The sequence below is a fragment of the Bubalus bubalis genome, chromosome 16, assembly GCF_019923935.1.
Source record: "Bubalus bubalis isolate 160015118507 breed Murrah chromosome 16, NDDB_SH_1, whole genome shotgun sequence".
NCBI classification, from domain to species: Eukaryota; Metazoa; Chordata; class Mammalia; order Artiodactyla; family Bovidae; genus Bubalus; species Bubalus bubalis.
The window spans coordinates 57393228-57413937 of record NC_059172.1 but is presented as its reverse complement, the minus strand read 5'-3'; the positions used below and the strand labels follow the sequence as shown (position 1 = coordinate 57413937).

General features: G+C 49.7%; 1 protein-coding gene across 19 annotated transcripts in view; it reads left to right on the top strand.

The window, feature by feature from the left end:
- The window catches only part of CEP164 (centrosomal protein 164), a 72328-nt gene that overhangs the window by 20025 nt on the left and 31593 nt on the right, over positions 1 to 20710 (top strand). For 17 of the 19 annotated variants that reach the window (XM_045162984.1, XM_045162987.1, XM_045162988.1 and 14 more), the window contains 5 exons: positions 2660 to 2864; positions 5353 to 7011; positions 10430 to 10585; positions 10956 to 11090; positions 11752 to 11829. In XM_045162984.1, the coding sequence (XP_045018919.1) occupies positions 2660 to 2864; positions 5353 to 7011; positions 10430 to 10585; positions 10956 to 11090; positions 11752 to 11829 (2233 nt within the window). The remainder of the gene's footprint in view (positions 1 to 2659; positions 2865 to 5352; positions 7012 to 10429; positions 10586 to 10955; positions 11091 to 11751; positions 11830 to 20710) is intronic. The other 2 variants (XM_045162986.1, XM_045162993.1) reach the window with 2 other exon arrangements.

The following is a 20710-nucleotide window of genomic DNA, read 5'->3' as shown; positions in this document are numbered from 1 at the left end:
TCTCTCTTTAATTTTGAAAACTTCTCAACCATTATCACTTTCTTTTCTAGAACTCTTACTATAAATATATTAGACCTAGTTATTTTTATCCACCATGTCTCTTAACTTCTGTTTCATATTTTAAAAATGACTTTATAATTTTCTTTAGCATATATATTTCCCAATTCACTATTTGTTTCTTCTATGTCAAATCTGCTGTTTAATCAACGTGTTATTTTTTTTATTTGTTTGTTTTGAATTTAATGACTACGAATTCCTACAAGTTCTCTTATGATCTTTTCTTTTTTTAATTTTATTTTTCATTTTGGCTGCAGTGGGTCTTTGCTGTGGCATGCCCGTTTCTCTAGTTGCGATGTGTGGGTTTAGTTGGGGCGTGTGGGATCTTAGTTCCCTGGCCAGGGATTGAGCCCAGGCCCCCGGCATTAGGAGAGTGGAGTCTTAACCACTGGACCACCAGGGAAGTCCCCTGATGTTCTTTTCAATATGTGTATGTTTGTTTATTTATTTTTAAAGAGTTCTGTTCTTTCATTATGGATTCTCTTCCTTTTATCCCTCCAATAATTTTAAATATTGTTATTTTTAGTCTTCTTTTGATTCTTCTACTCCCAGTTCTTCTTTTCATTGTGTTACTGATTTTCCCTCAAGGTGAAGTGTTTCCTCACATGGTTTGTAATTATTTATTGTGCATTTTGTGAATTCATTTTCTGCAGAAGTTTATGTTCTGTGAGTGTCTCATTCCTGGGTTTTTGAGTAGCCTTACAGTGATTTCTGCCAAGGATTCTTTAGTGCTTTAGGACTAAATTTTTACATTAATTTCCTGGACCTGGCATTTTCTTACCACATTTTGGACTCTATCTACATATGTCTTGGGGTTTCAGTTTTTCATTAAATTTTATTTCCCCCCGTAGAACCTGGAGTGGGCAATGTGCTTCCTCGTGGCCCACTAGGGCTTTTTATTCATGGTGAGAACAGCCTGAAGAGCCCCAGATATATCTAGGGTCTCAGTTTTAGTTTCCAAACTTACGACGCCCTAAGGCCACATTTTGTTCTAGATTGGCATTTAAACTCAAGTTCCCTGAGCCTATATCCAGGTCAGATCCTGACCTTGACCTGTCAGTTCATGCACTTATTACTCAGATTTCATGCTTTCTTTCTGTTTCTGGCCTCTGAGAATTTCTCTTTCTGTTGGCTATGTGAATAACGCTGCTGTGAACATCGGTGTACAAATAACCTGTTTGAATTCCTGCTTTCAATTTTTTTTGAGTGTACACCCGGGGTAGAATTGCTGGTTTATATGGTAATTCAGATTTTTAATATGGTGCTATACTTTAAAATTTAAAATGTATCTTTATTTTTGACTGCACTGGGTCTTTGTTGCTGGGCGCAGGCATTCTTTGGTTGCAGAGAGCAGGGGCTACTCGAGTTGTGGTGTGCAGGCTTCTCATTGTGGTGGCTTGTCTTGTTGCGGAGCACGGGCTTCAGGGTGCAGGGGCTTCAGTAGGTGTGGCACACGGGCTTAGATCTCTGTGGCGTGTGAGATCTTCCTGGACCAGGGATTGAACCCGTGTCCCCTGCATTGGCAGGCAGATTCTTAATCACTGGACCACAACTCTAACTTTTTGAGGAACTGTCACACTGTTGTTCACTTTGGCCATACCATCGTACGTTCCCACCAGAAGTGTACAAGAGTTCCAGTTTCTCTGCATCCTCGCCAGCGCTTGTTATTTTCTGCTCTTTTGATAATAGTTGTGTTAATGGGTGTGAAGTGGCACTTCATGGTGGTTTTAATTTTCTTTTCCTTCATGTTGAGTGATGTTGAACATCTTCTCATGTGCTTCTTGGCCAAGACAAGGTCAAGTTTCATAAGGAGCCTGATAAGAATTGTATTGGATTTATATATTAATTTGAGGATTATTGTCATGTTTACAGATTTGAATCCTATTCAGGAACACGGGGTGTCTTACTAGTTGTTCACCTCCCCCTCCCCCCACCCCGAATTTTCAGTGAAACTTTATGAAGGTCTTGCACACACTGTTTATTCCTGGGTAGTTTATCTTTCACATTGATTGCTTTTGTGATGGGTTTTTTCCTATTAGCTGTCCTAATGGATTACTGATAATGGTGGATGGGATGAATGACTTATTTTAGACTTATTTTCGCCATACTGAAACAGATTCTTGAGGCCCACCTACATTATTTTCTTTTATTGTTGATTGACTGCACTAACTTGGATTGTTGCCTCTTATGTGTTTCTGAAAATCAGAACTTTCACAACATATCTTTTTTCTTTAGATCATTTATGAAAATATTAAGCAACATCTATCCTAGAATTTATCTCCAAGACATCATTGTGTTTGTATTTATCCATCTGAAATCAAGTTTTCCTTCTTTAGTCTAGCATGAATTCTCAGGAAACCTAATGATTAAATATCTCCATGAGAGAAGTCCTTAATATCCTAATTGGTTATTTCTAACCTAACTCCTTATTCTTAGCCAAATCTAGCCAATTTTGTGTTAATTCTTTCTTCTTTTTCCTCTCTCCCTCATTCCCTCTCCCCACAATTCTTCCCTCTTCTATGCTTCCTTGTTGTTTTTCTTTTTTGCTGGGTAGCTTTGGACCTGAGCAGGGACTAACTTGTGACCTCTGCTCATCCCCCAGCCAGGACATCACAGGTGATATTTACTATTTCAACTTTGCTAACGGGCAGTCCACATGGGACCACCCCTGTGATGAACACTATCGGAACTTGGTGATCCAAGAGCGGGGCAAGCTGTCAACTCCTGGGGCCACTAAGAAGAAAGAAAAGAAAAAGAAAAAGGAAAAGAAAGACAAGAAGGATAAAGAGACCTCCAAGAGTCCCCTGGTGAGTTAGTGGGTGCCAGCTCCCAGAGAGACCAGGCCTAAAACCTGAGGGGGTATTGGGAACCTCTGGCTGTTTACAGCTGGGAGATTAAGACCAACAACAATTTTGTGATAGTACATCATCTGAATTGTATCTGTTTTCTGGCAGATTTTCCTTTTAGCTTCTAGAACTAGTGCTTACCATTGCTAAGCAGTTTCTGCCCCCCTCCCTATTGGGAGGCATATATAACATAATAGTGTCAGTGAGCGAGGGCCCGACTGGGGACAGGGTTTTGCAGTTGTCCGGGAATTGATGCTGTCTGCCTCTATGGAGAGTCGGATCACAGAGAGCAGTTGGCGGAGGCCAGAGAGCCTAGAGGAGCAAGTGCGTCCCCTCTCCTTTCCAAGCCAGTCCTGCCCCGAGTGGATTCATCGTGTGTCTTAGTGGTGCAAATTCCTGGATGTCTGATGGGCCGTAATTCGGTTGTCAGAACACCAGTGGCTTCAAGATCCAAAGAGAAACGTCTGAGGCTTTATCTGCCCCCGTGGATGGTCTTTGCGGCTGGCGTCCTTCGTTTGCGGTGGACACCGATGTTTGATTGCAGTGCCCTTACCTTATTCCCCAAGCAGCTTTTTCACTCAAGACTTGAAAGTGCTCTTTCCCATTACTGTCCTGTGTCCCTCCTCCAGGTGTGAGGCAGGTGGGCCACGCTGAGGAGAGGGAGGGGCTTGGGAACCCAGTTCAGCCAGGCGGGAAGCACTGGGAATACCTTCTCAGTGGTCGGGTTGATTTGCTCTCTTATTTATGGTCTTTATTTCCCACCGGCGCCTGTGCTTGCTTCTTAGCAAAAATTCCCCCATTTGCCTTCCTTCCCAAGGTGTCAGTTCTGGTGTTGGATGATTGCTGATAAATTTATCCTTTTTATCATTTCCAAGCTCTACCGATAGGCCTCCTCCATACCCCCACCACTACCCCATATTACTAGTCGTGGTTCTAAGAAATAAGATAGCAAACCCATTTCTTCTGGTGGAGAAAAGAGGACATGTCATTTCCAAAGAGGTTGAATTTTCTAATGGCAAGTATTTGCAAGGTAAAAGATGGATAATGGGCTTTTCACTAATCCTAGACTATATTAGTTTCTTATTTTTGGTCACGAGGCGTGTGGGATCTTAGTTCCCTGACCAGGGATGGAACCCACTCCCCTTGCACTGAAAGTGTGCAAGTGGTCTTAACCACTGGACCATTGGGGAATTCCTGCCAGGGCGTATTTTAGATGACAGTCGGCATCTGGGTAGTCTCTGACATGACTGCAGGTGAGAGAGGAAATGAAGTGAGGGTTCTGTGTTGGAGAGTTGGGTAATAGACCTAGGTTCTGGGTATTTGACTGAGTTCCTGGAGCTCCCTGTTACAAAGGATTCCTCCTGTGGTTCAGGAGCTTAGGGCAAGTGGACAGGCCTGGGCTGCCAGTCTGGATCTTAGGGCTCAGGACAGGTGCCTGAAACCTGAGTTTGTTTGGAGGCAGACCTGACCAGGTGGGTGATCTGGGCTCAGGTGGTTTGGGCTCCCTGGAGGAGAGCCGGGTGGAGTTTAGTGTGAATATTTGAAGAATGTGGTTGATCTTTTAGGAATTTTTCCTTCTTTCTTTCTGGCTGCACTAGGTCTTTGCTGCATGTGGGCATTCTTGGAGGCCACCCTTCGTCACAGTGTACAAGCTTCTCTTTGCGGTGGCTTCTCTAGTTGCGGCGTGCAGGCTCTGTAGTTGGCGATGCATGGGCTTAGTTGCTCTGTGCCATGTGGGATCTTCCTGGACCAGGGATTGAACCCATGTCTCTGCACTGGCAGGCGGCTTCTTAACCACTGGACCATTAGGGAAGTCCTTAGGGTTTTTTTTTTCTCCCCCAAGATTCCCTGACTGTGTGGACCTCTCTTGAGCAGCACCAGCTCATCTGGTAGAAGACCTAGTCTGAGTGTTCAAGGCTCAGCTTGCTGCTCATGTTTCCCCTCTTCCTTCCCTTCTTAGATTATTTCTGATAGTCCTTGATAAGAATGGTGGGTTTTTATGAAGTTAACCAGTCACAGAATTGAGAGCTTGATGGTACCTCCAGGATAACCTAGCTGGAGATTTTCAGACTTTTTGTTAGTAGTGACGCCATCTTCACAGAGGGCCAGTGTCTAAAGAAGCGGAGCTGCTCTGGTTGAACCTGGGAGTGGGGGTCTGGGCGATGCTCCTTCCCCACCACATACCCACTATGGTGGCCCCAGGGTGCCATGGGAGCAAGGTTCCTGAGCCCTGGATCTAGTCAAGTCTCTTCTTTGTAGATAAGGAAACTAGAGCCTAGAAAACAACAAAGCCCAAGGGAGTTTTTAGCTTTTCTTCCCTCTTTGGTTTGTGTTTTTACTTTGAATGGAAGGTGGGTTTCTGCTAAGGGTTTGCCAGCCTCTATGGTAGCCAGTAGAAGTCAGCAGTGCTTTGTCTTCGTTTTCTCTGCCTCTTTATATACCCGTCTAGGAAACACAGCCTGAGCAGGGCCTTCTGCCTTCTTCCTCCTTTCTCCGTGGCCCGTCCCCTCTCCCAGCACCTGGGCTGGCTGATCTGGACCTAGACCGAGAGATGCAGGCTAGAACTGAGGGCTCCTTTAAGAAAGAGAAGAGCCCGTGCGTGCTGGGTAACACCCCCAGGCCTCTCACGGGCTCCCTGCCCAGCAAGCTGCAGCCACTGTTCAAACGCCAAGTTTCCCGAACCCACCAGATCTTTGCCGATGTGGAGAAAATCTTAGGCAGGGCCCCAGCCCACTGCAGGACAGAATTAGGTGACCAGCAGGGTCTGGAGAAACCCCAGCCGCTGACAGAGAAAATCTACCTGGGGTTTTCAGACCCCGAAATAGAAGAGCTGGAGATGAGGAGCAGACTGCTGAAACCTGGCGCTCTGGGCCCTGACGACACCGGGCCATTCCAGAACAGGCAGGATGCGTTAGAAAGCAAGACGCAGGCCCCTGTCCACACAAAGCTTTTGGAGACCCTCAAGGGCCCGCAGCTGAGAAGGGAGGAGCACAGGCACGACGTGGCCAAACGGAGCTCCACTGGCCCTGGGGGCGACAAGGGCCAGAGCCCCATTCCCTCACCATCCCCCGAGGAGGCCCCCTCTCCGTCCCCTTGTTCTTCTGACCCCATGCTGCTCACGGGGAAGAGCAAGTTCTTGTTAGACAGCAGCCCAGCTGAAGACCAGAGCTGGCAGGGTGTTTCTGGGGAAGCGGGGAGCATGGGCAGAGGCAGGAGGAGAAGAGAGCCCCCAGGACTGTGGATGGGGCAGGTCTCCAAGCTTGTCCACAAGGACGCCTCCAGGAGCGGCAAGGAAACTGAGTCTGATGACCCTGAGGCTCCAGGGGCCTCAGCTGGAAGTCCACCCCAGGGGCTGTTGCTAATACCCCCTGATACCCTAGCCTCAGAACCGGTCCAAAGCACCCCTGCAGGGATTGCTCCTGGGGGGCCTCCTGCCATTGAGGAGAGCCCATCCCCAGGCTCTCCAGAGCCCCCCCAAGAGGACAGGAGGCCAAGTGGGTGTGAGCCTGACTTGGAGAGCAGCAGCAGCAGCAGCCTGGCCTCTCGCCTTGGCTCGGAGGTCCTGGGGGAGGTGACCAACTTTCCATGGGACCTACAGAGCCCGCGGGGATCTGAGTGGGCCGTGGGTGAGTCAGGCCCTGGGCCCACAGAGCGGCACCCCAGTGCCTTCCTGGCACCCCAGCTGCTCCCCATGCAGAGCTCCGCTGAGGAGCAGTCAGAGAGCGAAGACTACTCTGAGGACCAGAGGTTCTACCAGCACATCCTGCAGATGGTCAAGATCTCCCGGCGGCTAGAGGGCCTGGGGCTGCCCGAGAGCGCGCAGGAGATTCCGGGCCAAGACCTGGCCAGCGTGATCTGCTGCCTGGCCGCCGAGTCTTCCAGGCTGTCTAGCGAGGGTGAGCACGAGGCCATCAGAGCCATGGACTCCGGGCTTCTACCTTGGGGGCCGGAGCCGCGGGAGCATCCTCCAGAAGTGGACGTTGCCCCGGCCGCGCAGGAGGCCTCTCGTCTCCTGCCAGGCAGCAGCCCCCTCAGGCAGGGGCTGGTCGAACTGAGTTCCAGCAGAGGGCTTGCGGCAGAGCCAGGCAAGATGCAGCTTCTTGACCAGGTAGGCTTCTCAGAGACCATCACGGCCTTCAGGCCCAGTGAGCTTGGCAGGGAGGGAGCAGGTTGTGCTGACAGTCTTAACCCAGCCATCAGGTCAGCTTTCCTTCTGTCTGTCCTTCCTCGGTGACCAGGGAGCCCTTAGCCACCCGGGATGGCCATCTTGTGGGATGACATGCATTTCCTGTTTCTTCTACCCCATCATCTACAAGATGGGGGTGGAGGGTGTCTGGACTTCCCTTCCCTTGATCTGACCGTACTTCACGGGTGCTTTACATGCTCTGAAGATGATCTGTTTTGAGGGTAAGGTGGCACAGATCATGGTGTTCATGCAAGATGTAGGAACTGTTCCAGGATTTGGGAAGCCTTCCCCATCAGCTGATAGTATAGAGAGGTCCTCCCAAGTAGACACCCTGCCCCCAGCCTCTGAACTTAGTCCCTTCTCGGAATCACACAGAATTAGTGAGTTACAGTGCCTAGGGTCACAGAGACTCAGACACGACTGAAGTGACTTAGCACAGACAGTTAATACTGTCCTGTGGCTATGATGTGCTCAGTTGCTCAGTTGTGTCCGACTCTTGGTGATCCCATGGGCTGTAGCCCACCAGACTCCTCTGTCTGTGGAATTTTCCTGGCAAGAATACTGGAGTGGGTTGCCATTCCCTACTCCTGACCCAGGAATCAAACTTGAGCTTCTCACGTCTCCTGCACTGACATGCAGGTTCTTTACCACTAGCGCCACCTGAGAGGAGAGACTGAAACCCGGACTCTCTTCTGCTCAGTGGCTGCTGCTGCTCCTTCCTTCCCAGGGTTTCCAGAACCATGTGAATAGCCTGTGTCAGATTTGCACAGACCACTTCCTCCCCTAGTGGGATCTACCAAAGAGTGGGCTTGCCCTGTCATTCGGGGCCCTTTGTCCCTTTAAAGAGTCACCACCTTCTTCATTCAGAAGTCAAATAGGATCACAGATCATGGGGTTTATCTGCACTTCCCTGGCTTCTTTTGCTATTGCCCAGCTGTGGCTTTACTCAGTTGTTACCTCAGTTCCTAATTGCTGACATGCCTGGGTTCTCCGTTAGCTCTAATAACCCCTGTAGCACTATAAACATCAGATAAGCTGCAGATTATCTTGCCAAGTTTTAATTAGCTCAGTGGCGGCAAGTTTATCCGCTCTGAAGGACAACGCCATGCACAGCTCTTAGCCAAAGTTAATGGCCATCTATAGAAGCTGATCAGCTAGGAGCCAGGGATGTATAATTTCTCTTCTGACTGCTGATGTGGTAGAGGCCTGGGAGAACAAAGCCCTCAGTGGGCATGTCTCCCTCCCTCAGGCCCCTAGCACGTTAGCAAATTAGCCATGTCAGGAGTCTGTAATTTTCCATAAATATAGTGTGGGAAGAATTTTGCTCACTGATCTGCTGGGTGGGCTGGGCGGCTGGGAGGAGCTAGTCAGGTCTGCTCACAGTGCACCGCAGAGCAGCTCTCCTGGGCTCCTTTTCTGCCACAGCCAGGAGGCGGTGTGAGCTACTGGCTTAGACACTGCCCTGCTTCTCATATCTACTCCTGTTGTTGCTAGCCCTGTGATTTGGGGCAGGCAGAGGTCTTGACCTCACCAGTCTCCATTTGCTCTTGTGGGGACTGGGGCCTCAGACGGTTTTGAGAGTGGAATGAGACAGGTGCTTTTACCCAGGAGCCCAGGGCTCAGGCAATGTTGGCCAGTTTTATTATTTTCAGCTCCTTTTCTGCCTCGAGAAGATACCCTGCAACAGGCTAGATGACTGGGAATCTCTTTGGGTTGGCCAAAAAGTTGGGCTTTTTCCATAAAATGATACAGAAAACCCCAAACGAACTTTTAGCCAACCCAATACAAAGATTTCGGGGGTTGGGAGTCACGTTGAGTGGTCTCATGTCACCTTTCAGCTGGGAGTCTAATGCCCTTCCCGGGCAGAAACAGGTTGTGTTTGGAACCCACCAATGGTCTGGCCTCAGGCCCGGCCTCAGATAAGAAGATAGGCCACCTGAACCTCTCATCTTGACCCCCTCAGGTTCCCCTTTCTCTCTTCAGTCACTGTGGGATTAAAGAGGAATGGAATTTTTGTTTTATACACATTTTAAGTTTAAGAAATGGATTTTGAGGAGCTCATTGTAAACCGTCACCAAAATGCTCTCCTGCCTCAGTTTCTAAGCCCAGACCATTGTAACACTAATCTGTTATGCTATCAGTTCCATAGCACACACACGTGCTGGGGTAGCCCGGACCACACACACATGCGCTGGGGTAGCCCGGGCCACGCACACATGCGCTGGGGTAGCCCAGGCCACGCACACATGCGCTGGGGTAGCCTGGATCACGCGCACATGCGCTGGGGTATCCCGGGCCACACATACATGCACTGGGGTAGCCTGGGCCATGCACACATGCTTCTTACATTCAGTATCTCATTTGAAGTTCTCAGCAGACCTTAAGTAGCATGCACATATCATCTGTGACTTGCAGATAAGTAAACCGAGAATCCAAGATTCTATGAGTGGCCCAAGTCTCACAAATTTTGCCATCTCTCTGGTGTGTCTCCCCAGTCCTCACGGGCATGAAGCCCGCCATCCCAAGAATAGGATAGAGGAGTGGCCACTGTAGTCCTCTGGCTGAGCACTCTCCAGCCTCTTTGCTCCTCAGGAGAGCAGAGAGAGAATTCTTCTGTTTCTCACGTGGTTTTTTTTTTTTGGTTTTTTTTTTTTGGCCATGCAGTGTGGCGTGTGGGACCTTAGTTTCCAGTGCAGGAATTGAACCCCTGCAGTGGAAGCATGGGGTGCTAACCACTGGACAGCCAGGGAATTACCCTCATGGGTGTTCAGAGTGAATATTTATTTTAATCAAAGTAATACATGCCCATATTAAACTCTGCCAAGACAAGCCAAAAGGTGCAAAACAAAATATAGCAGTTCTCCGGTGTGGGTACCCCCCCCACCTCCACCATGGCAATGCCTTTATTCTGGTGTCCGCTTCCATATTTGTAAATAACATGCTTAGGCTGCTTTTTCTTGATTCATCAGTTTTCAGCTTTATGTATTGAGTCTTCTCATGCTGGGAGGTGAGGCTTTTGTCTCTGTTCCCCACCCCCTCCCCAGCTTCCTCTGTGGCTTCAGAGGGGAAGAGCAGGGCCCTCTGCAGCTTCTCCAGATGTGGAAGAGCCGCTTGCTGGGAGATAGTCACAGAGTTACGAGAATCGGGAAACCAGCCTGTGATTCTCACGTGGTTGGCACAATGCTGACTTCTGGATGTTGTGTTTCATTAGCAGCCTCTGAATGGAGGTGGTTTAAACTTAAGCGGGCAGGATTTAGATGTTTTATTTTTACATCCGTCTCCATACTCTTAGAGCCCTGTGGTTTCCTGGGTTTCTAATAGGATGTTTTCTGTTGCCCAGGCCCTGGGCTCCTCGTTAGCCCCCGTCCACGTTCCTCTCGGGGGCCTGGCTCCGTTAAGGGGCCAGGTGGATGCCCCGCCCTCTGCTCTTCGTGGACCTCAGAGTGTGAGCCTGGGGAGCTCGGTGGAGTCCGGTCAGCTTGGAGAACTCTCGCTGGTAAATGGTTTTCTTCTGTGTACAGTGTAGTTACCGTGGGGCCTCCGTGTTCCTTGCTAGGAGCCGTGGCCCATCGAGAAATAGAGGGCATAGGCTGAGTCCTCAACACTCATATGGTGTGGAAGAAGGTGAGTCACACCTGGGTGATGCTGAACGTGGGTGGGCCGTGGAGGACAGTCAGACTCAGGGCTCATTTCCCGGTCCCTGCGGCCAGGGCAGTAGGAGTTGGACAGGGAGGGACCAGTGTGAGCTGGAGCTGCTGGGTCAGCTTCTCAGACGTGGTGGCCTCGCTCTAGGCGCCATCTTGACAGACGTGAAAGCACGCTGAGGGTCTTCCCACTGAGTGCCCTGACCTTCCTTCTTTTTGGAGCCGTCACAGGGTCTCAAGCCTTCTGCTGCTACAAAAGGTCTCCTGGGCTCCATCCATGAGGACAAGAACGCTCTCAGCCTCTTGGCTTTAGGGGAGGAGACCAACGAGGAGGATGAGGCAGAGAGTGACAACCAGGTAAGAATGAATCCTTTTCTTGGCCTGAAAATCCTGTGGGCCGTTAAAAACAACAACAACAACAAAATTTTTTTTTAAATTGTGGTCAAATATATACACCTTGAAAGGTACATTTTAACCACTTTTAAGTGTACAGTTCAGTGGCCTTAACTACCCTCACAGTGTTATAAGGTCTTCATCACCATCTGTCTCCAAAGCTTGTTCATAATCCCAGAGACACTGTGTACCCATTAAACAATAACTCTGCATCCTCCCCTCTCCACAGTCCCTGATCTACTCTGTCTCTGTGAATTTGCCTGTTCTAGATATTTCATAGACTTGGCATCATGCTGTCTTTGTCCTCTTGTGTGTCTGGCTTCTTTCATATAGCATAGTGTTTTGTAGCATGTGTGACTGGATGGTATTTCATTGTATGAAATTACCACATTCCATTCAGCCGTTCATCTGTTGGTGGGTACTTGAGCTGTTTTAACCTTCTGGTTTAACCTCTGTGCTACTTTGAAAATCAGTGAAAGCGGTTTTCCAGCCCACAGCTTCCTTGTTTGCCCAGTCTGTATCCCTGCTGGGACTGACCCAGGAAGTGGAGCTCTCGGACCTGTGAGGAGCTTCTGGTCCTGCACCTGGGGCTGACCAGTTTCCTTGCCATTGTTTTCATTTTCAGAGCGTCCGCAGCTCCAGTGAGCTTCTTAGGAACCTACACCTGGACATCGGGGCGCTGGGGGGTGACTTTGAGTATGAGGTAAGAGCCCGAAGCACCTGCAGACAGACGTCTCAGCCCGGCAGGTTCCCCCCTTCCTTCCTAAGCCTTTCTTCTCAGGGAGACATATTTGGAAAGAGAACTCTTTAGTCCCGGTCCTGTCCAGATGGGGTTCCTGGGGTTGAGGGAAGTACAAGCAGGGAAAGGAATTCATCCATTCACTCATTTATCAAATAACTGCCATTTATCAGCTCTTTCTGTGTGTAGCACTTCACTCTCAGCCATACAAGCCTCAGTTAGCTGCGGTTCCTGCCCTCGAAGAGTTTATATTCTCATAAAAGAGAGACCCGTGTAACCAGAACACAAGAGTAGAATGCAGGGAGGGAGGCCGTCCAGGCAGTAAGCCGCAGTGCTGTGGGGAGCAGAATTCGGGGGTGTCCTGTCTGTTTGGAAAGGCTTTAGTGAGAATCTGACACCTGAGGTGAGCCAGGAAGAACGGTAGCATGGCCGGATGTGCAGAGGCAAGCGGCGAGGGAGAGAGCCCGCTGCAGGGCACTGAATGGGCAGAGGCAGGAGGAGAGGATGAGGGCCATTCTTTAACCCGGAGCTCGGTCATGTGTGGCAGAGGATTGGGAGGCGGAGCTGTGGAGGTGGGCTGGGCTGGGTCATGGAAGGCCTCAGTGCCGGCTGAGAAGTTGGGACTGAATTACATAGGTGTTGGGAGCCATCGGAGGGTGTAAATGGAAGTGTAATGCCATCTGGGTTCGTTCTTTTTTTTTTTTTTTTTTTAATTAAAAAATTTTTTTATTTGGTTGTGTTGGAGCTTAGTTGTAGCACTCAGGATCTTCAGTCTTCACCGTGGTATGCGGGCTCTTTAGTTTCAGCACGTGGGATATAGTTCCAACCAGGGATCAAACCCGGGCTCCCTGAATTGGGAGTGCGGAGTCTTAGCCACTGGACTGCCAGGGAAGTCTCCCCATCCGGATTCTTAATGTCTCTTGAGTGCTGGCTGTGGGGCAGCCGAGTGCTGGACCCTGTGGCGACCCGAACAGTGGTAAGGTGTGGTCCAGGCTGGCCTCCAGGAGTGTGCAGTCAGAGAGGGAGGTTGCTGGGTACTCTGGTGAGCCCTCAGTATATGATGAATAAATGAATATTTAGGAAGTTTTAAAGCAAGGGAGAGTGTGTAAAGAGCTCTAGCACAGCTACACTGTTCAGAATTTGTTTACTTGGTTGCACCAGGTCTTGGTTGTGGCACGGGGAATCTTAGTTGAGGCATGTGGAGTCTAGTTCCCTGACCAAAGATTGAATGGGGGCCCCTGCACTAGGAGAGCAGAGTCTTAGCCACCAGACCACCAGGGAAGTCCTTAGAGGGGAGAGAAATTACCTGCTGAGAGATCAGGGAGAACTTGGAAGAGATGACATTTGACCTGGATCTTGAAGAGAAATAGTTAAGTTTTAGACGTGGGAGTGGAAGGGATGTTTTAGGCAAGTGAACAGCTTGGACAAAGACACAAGGCCCGGGAACCACAGAATGTAGAGGGAAGAGCTTCCAGACTGTGCCCCCAGCAGCTGTGTTGCTTCTCATCTCTTTCCCCGGTCTGTCCTCCACTCCCACCAGAATGTTCTTTAAAACGAACAGACAAAACCTAAAACTCATCATGTCATTGTAATAGCTAAAGTCTCCAACGCATTTTTTCTACTGAAAAAGGCACATTGCCTACTGTTTGTTCTTGGCCTAGTGTCTAATTTAGTAATTTTTTGACAATTAAGCTTTCTCTAAAGGAATGTCTAGTCAAGGCTATGGTTTTTCCAGTGGTCATGTATGGATGTGAGAGTTGGACTGTGAAGAAAGCTGAGCACTGAAGAATTGATGCTTTTGAACTGTGGTGTTGGAGAAGACTCTTGAGAGTCCCTTAGACTGCAAGGAGATCCAGCCAGTCCATCCTAAAGAGATCAGTCCTGGGTGTTCATTAGAAGGACTGATGCTAAAGCTGAAACTCCAATACTTTGGCCATCTCATGCGAAGAGTTGACTCATTGGAAAATACCCTGATGCTGGGAGGGATTGGGGGCAGGAGGAGAAGGGGACGATAGAGGATGAGATGGCTGGATGGCATCACCGACTTGATGGACATGAGTTTGAGTGAACTCCGGGAGTTGATGATGGACAGGGAGGCCTGGCGTGCTGTGATTCATGGGGTGGCAAAGAGTTGGACACGACTGGGCAACTGAACTGAACTGAAGGGTGCCCAAAGTATTCAAACAACCAATACATCATGAAGTCAGCAACTCAAATTTCCCCAAACATTGAAATATTGATTGCCAGGTCAGTTAAACTTTCCATAAAGTAGAAAATTCTCTTAAAGACTTTAAACACTTTCAAATGAAGAGATCACTCACATTTATTAGAATGGTCATAAAACTGACCAATGAAACAATAGTGTGTGTATCATGGATTTCACTGTTTTCCGTATTATCTTTTAGTATTATATCCTTATCATCCCTTTTCACGTCCTTATCGTTTCTGACTTTTGCTTTGTGATCTTCAGCTCTCCTCAAGAGCCTGGAGAAGGTCCCAGGCTGGCTGAGGTTGAGGATGCTCGCTGACCCCTGAGGTATTGTTTAGTTGCTCAGTTGTGTTCAACTCTTTGCCCCCATGGACTGCAGCATGCCACACTTCACTGTCCTTCACCATCTTCCAGAGGTTGCTCAAACTCACGTCCTGAGATGTAGGTGGGCTTTTTCAGCTGACTCCACTCTAGCCATTAGGTGGGTCCCGTTTTATACTTAGGCTGTCTGGTTTTATTTTTTTAAGGTTACTTTTTGGCTGTGCTGGGTCTTTGTTGCAGTGTGCAGGGGTTTCTCTAGTTGTGGCATGCAGGCTTATAGTTGCCCCACAACATGTGGGATCTTAGTTCCCCAACCAGGGTTCGAACCCATGTCCCTTGCATTGGAAGGTGGATTCTTAACCACTGGACCACCTGGGGAGTCCCCGAGCTGTCTCTGTTGCCTCAGAAACTGTCTCTGTTGCCTCAGAAACTGTCTCTGTTTTTGGCTCTGCTCAGTCATGTATGCTTTGATTATGACTTTGACGCTTTCTGCTGTGTGTGACACTTTTTTCTGAGTGTCATCAACCTCATTTGGGTGTACTTTGAAACTCTTCCTTTCAAGTGGGGCATGGTCTGTTGGCATTAAATCCATAGCCTTCTGTCCCTTTGATGCTTTTGAAATGATAACTTTTTTTTTCCTCATCTGCCATTAAGATGTTAAGATGCTGTTGGAATCAGTAGCTCAGGTTCTGAGCCTGGAAGGATGACCATGAGTAGGAATATGATGTCAGGAGGACTCACTGGCTTTTGGAGAAAGGGCAGTCTCCCCGAGACCGAGCAAATTGAGAGTCAAGATTCTGGCCTGTTCATGTCTGTGTGTCCATCACCTGGCTTGCTGTGGAAATTAGGAAGTGCATGGGTGTATTTTGCTGAGCAGTTGAGAGGATGATGGGCTTCTCTGGTGGCTGAGCTGGTGAAGAATCCACTGCAATGCAGGAGACCCCAGTTCGATTCTGGGGTTGGGAAGATCCACTGGAGAAGGGATAGGCTACCCACTCCGGTATTCTTGGGCTTTCCTGGTGGCTCAGATGGTAAAGAATCCACCTGCAATGCAGGAGACTTGGGTTTGATCCCTTGGTTAGGAAGATCCCCTGAAGAAGGAAGCGGCTATCCACTCCAGTATTCTGGCCTGGAGAATTCCGTGGACAGAAGAGCCTTGTGGCTAAGTCCATGGGGTCATGAAGAGTTGGACACAACTGAGTGACTTTCACTTTCTCTTGAGAGGATGAATAGGTGAGTGAGTGACTGAGCCACGCTGGGACCGGAGGATGTGCTGGCAGGTCTTGTTGTGCTTCTTTCTTCCCTGGGTTTTCCCAGGTCCTGGCTAGAGTGGATACTCGGTCCCTGCTTCAGCTGGTGAACTGAAAATCCCCATATGGACCAATCATAATGTACTATGACTTGGAAGAGTTAATTTTTACTTTATAATATAAATGTCAACAAAAAAAAGGGATTTTCTTCTTTGACAAGTCCTGGATTTTCAGATGCTTCCCTTCTGATCTTTATGTGCTTCTTTGAAGGAGTGGGAGTTTTTAAGCGCATTTTTTTATAACCTCTTTAATATAAATAGGCAACTCAATGTGATGGGGGGAAAATGTCTGGAGTGGGAGGTGTTACATACACTCCCCACCTCTGTCTCCAGCGTCCCAGCAGATTTCCTTCTTTTTGCCACATGGAGTGTTGGAGTCCTGTGTTCTAGCCTCAGGCAGGAACTGGGGCTTTTCGTGGTGGGGAAAGTTCGTGTTGGGGATGAATGGGAGTTTCAGGATAGACAAAGCTGTCTCTGATTGCCATACCCTATAAAATGGCTTTTGTCCCAGTTTATTGGTAGGGCTCAGACGGTAAAGAATCTGCCTGCAGTGCAGGAGACCCAGGTTTGATCCCTGGGTCAGGAAGATCCCCTTGAGAATGAAATGGCAACCCACTCCAGTATTCTTACCTGGAGAATCCCACGGACAGAGGAGCCGGGCAGGCTACGCTCCATGGGGTTGCAGAGAGTTGGACACGACTTGGTGACCTAACAGCAGTAGTGTAGACCGTGGGTCCTCCGAGCTGCCTACCTCTTCCGGCTCTCGGGCATCTCAGGCTGCCCGAGATGGAGAGCTTATCCGATGGTTTGTTCTACTCTGTCTCGCGGTGAACAGTCACTGTGCTCATGATTCCATGAGAGGGCAGCAGGATGGCGAGAATGCCTCTCTCTCTCCTTCCCCCTCCTCTCCTGCCTTCAGCTTAAACCCATTTCTAGTCTATTACAGAATTAAAAGTGCTCGGTTCCTGGAACAGACACTAAGAATGGAAGGGAGTGAAAGAGGGGAGGCTGAAGGGTAGGCGAGCAGGCAGCAGGTGGCCTTGTGGAGCTGGTGAAAAGCCCATCAGCAGATCAAAGGGGAGGGAGGGAGCTGTGCTTAGAAATAACAGGATGATGTCAGTGTGATTGGAAAGCGCTAACCACACCACCGGGGAGCGGTGCAAAGAGCTGAGATGGACTGGGTGGGAATGAGACGTGGGAAATAAACCAGACTGACGTTTGGCTTGGTGGGGGGTCTCCCCAGCATGGGATCAGTGCAAGGACGTTGTGTTCAGCTCCCCCGTTCCCCACCCTGAGCCTCCGTGTAGATCGTAGGGCCCCTGCCTTTGTGTTCTGGGCTGCAGGAAGGGGACTGCGGTGTGGGAGACCTCAGAGCTTTTGGGGGGTACGTTCAATATTCATGAACTGATTCTTACAGGCACTCTCCTGCACCCTCCCCCACCCCCCTTCATGCAGATGGCAAGATCTTTTTGGAGTAAACAGCAGGAATGTGCCTTGAGACACTCAAGGACCAGGGGCTGTGACAGGAGGAGACAGAAGGAGCGTGAGCATGGTTGAACTGGGCGTAGGGCCGCGCTGGGGGCGTATCCCGGTTCTCACTCATAGGACGCTGGTGCAGGGCGCCATGTGCAGGGGCCTGGGCGTGCGTCCTGGGCGGGGCCTCAGGCCGTGGGCCCTGAGATGGGATGAGGAGCAGGGGTGGAGAGGAGCATGGAGGCGGCTGGGTTTTCCAGACACTCAGCTCCCATTCATCCATTTGTGGATGATCCACAACAGATGCCTCTGCCTCTACCATCTTCCCCACAAGATGTCCCTCTGCCCTCACTGTCACTGCGGTTAGTTGACATGGGCACGGGGAATGCAAGTTCATTTATTTTAATGTTCGCCACGTTTTAATATTTTACTATTTAGATAGACAGAATAGGTTCAGCTCTGTCACGAAACGCTCTTCTTTTGAAGGCTTGAGAGTGGCATAGCCTGGGCCTGACATTCTTGCCGTCTGGCCGTATTCTCTCATGTGTAAGAATGGGAATCTCCACGTGGATCTGGTGTCCTCTGATTCTTGATAGCGTACTTGTTTTTCCATCATCCTGAATATCCATAGTTGACTTTTGTTTAGCTATTTTCCATCTCATAACCACCGTGACAAATACAATCTGACCTCTGTATAGCTTTGTAAAGTAGATACCACTTTACAGAGTAGGACTTCTTCTCTCTGTGTTGACGCACTTAATCATTTTTAAAAATTGCGTCCCGAACACTGACTGAGCAGCTTGTATGTGCCAGAGGGCACTGCGGATATTAGGGAGCTGATGTGGTGGGGGCGACAGGCAAGGAAGCCAGCCGTTGTAGTACAGTAGCATTTGTGCAAAAGGTGGGGCAGGCTGATCTCAGGAAGGCTTCCTGGAAGAGGTGATGCTGTCAGGACCAGCGGGAGCTTGTCAGGGTAGATTCTGTGTGTATGTTAAGGATACGCACGGCAGAGCAGGGAAACAGCGTGATGTTTGTTTGCAGGCAGAATGTGTGTGGCTGGAGATGACCTCAGAGGAGCAGGCAGGGCTGGATGAGAAAGGCCGTGAGCCGTGCGAGGAGACGTGAACTTGTGGTCCGATACCCTCTCTGTCCTCCAATCAGAGGTCTGTGCCCGTCTTTCATCAGGAGATGAGCATGGCCAGGGCGGATTGGTCCTGCTCGCTGGGTCAGACACCTTTCATTCCCCCCAAGACACCCCCGCATTCTTCTTCTCCGTAAGATTTTTCATTAATTTTTGTTGGATTATAGTTGCTTTACTATGTTGTGTTCGTTTCCGCCGTACGGCAAAGTGAACCAGCTCTGTGTTTACATGGACTCCCTCCCTTTGGATTTGCCTCCCATTTAGGTCAGCATGGAGCACTGAGCTGTGCTGTGCAGCTCGTCACTGTTCCCTGTGCTGTACAGTGGGTTCTCGTTAGTCACCTGCTTTTTACGTAGTATCAATAGAGTATATATGTCAGTCCCAGTCCCCACTCCCCGCTTGGTATCCATACGTTTGTTCTCTGTCTGTCTCTGTCTCTGCTTTGCAAAGATTACCTGTACCCTTTTTCTAGATTATACATATATGCGTTAATATACTCTATTTGTTTTTCTTTCTGACTTAACTTCACTCTGTATAACAGTCTCTGGGTCCATCCACATCTCTGCAAATGGCGCAGTTTCATGCCTTTTTATGGCTGAGTAATAAAGGGTCCATTGTATTCATGTGCCACATCTTCTTTACCCACATCCTCCGTGAGCCCCCAACCAGTCACTGCATACTGGCCACTGCTGAGAGCTGGCCACTGTGGGGACACTGAGGTGAGGAGGCCTGGCCTTGCCCTGGAGATGCCTCTCAAAGAGGAGGGAGGAGCTGACTGTGCAGATTTCCCCCACGCTGCAGTTGGGGTGTCGGGAGGGCGGGCAGCACTGGAGGGCACCGTGCTTTGGTGCTGCCAGGGCGTGAGGGAAGCTCACCCCTTCTCTGTTCAGCCTCCGCTTCCTTCCCCGGGGCACAGGCTAGGGGCTCATGACAGCATCAGCACCGTGTCCCGTGCCCTTTGCTTCCGGCAGTTAAGGCTCATAGCCAGGGCCACCGGGGATGTTTCACTTTTCTCCAGACCCAGCTGAATTCCTTGAGGGCAAGTTGGTGTTCATACTTGGGTCCCCACGGCAGGGTTGAGAAGGTGCTCAGTGAATGAACGTGTGGGTCTCATCATAAAACATGAGTTATGAGGAGCTCCCTGGTGGTCTAGTAGCTATGACTCCACATGCTCCCAATGCAGGGGGCCTGGGTTTGATCCCTGGTCATGGAACTAAGATCCCACTTGCCACAACTAAGAGTTCACATGCTGCAACTAAAAAAGATTGAAAAAGATCTTGCATGACGCAATAAAGATCCAAGATCCTGCCTGCCACAATAAGACTGGTACAGCCAAATAAGCACACAAAAAAATGAGTTAGCGTTTACGGAGTGCTTGCAGTGTCCAGGTACAGTTCTCTGCTCTTTACTCACTTAATGAGTATTAACTCATTTAATCTTCCCAACAGTCCCATGAGATAGGCCTTATGATACCCCCTCATTTTAGGGGAAGAAATTGAGGCACAGAAAATTTAGTTTGCACGAGGTCCCTGGAAGCATGGAGCCAGGATTTGAAACCTGAGTGTTCTGTCTCTGAAGCTGGGCTCTGAAGGCACTCTGCTGCTTCTCTCTCTTAACCATCCTTGGAAAGTTTGGGTGGGCCTGTTGGTCGGCTGCCAGACCCACAGTGGGTGGTCACAGCTTTGGGTTCAGTGGATCCTTTAACAGACGGCATGGGTGAATGCTGGATTTGGGGCTTCTCCTTGGCCCTCTGGACTCTGGTCATCGAGCTTCTTGTTGGAGTGTCCAGCGTTGGGGGTCAGGAGGTCTCAAAAGTCCCTGCCCATAAGCTGTTCACACTGACGGCCCAAGTGTCAGGCCAAATGTTTTCTGGGAGGAGGTCTTCTCTGCCTGAGCTCAGGAGAGATTACTGGCTGTATTTCCAAGGGTGGGGGTTCCTTTTCTTTTTGTGGCAGCTCTAAACGTTTTCCTAGGTCTCTTCTCTAGGTCTTTCCCATGGGCTTTGTGAGTGAGAAGCAGGGTGGGGCGCTGTAGAGGGGTGCTGCTCCCGTCTCCTTTGAAGAGACCCTGCAGAGGGGGCCTTGGTGGGTTAACGGCCTGAAGCTCCTGAACCTTTGATCTGCCCCAGCTCGTGCCAAGGCTCGGCTTGTTGAAGGAGTCGGTAGTGGTGCAGCAGGCCTCAGACCTGGGCTGTGGCCCGAGGCTCTCCTCCTTGGGCGCCCTCCTTCCCTCTCGCCCACCACAGATCTCAGACCTGTGTTCCCAGGCCTCTCCCCACCTTCCGTGTCCTCTATGGGCATTTCCCCCCGCCCCCGTCAGTCTCCTACACACCTCACCCCAGCTGGCACCTCGTGCCCAGAGGACTCACTTGACAGTCCTCCGACAGAGGAGC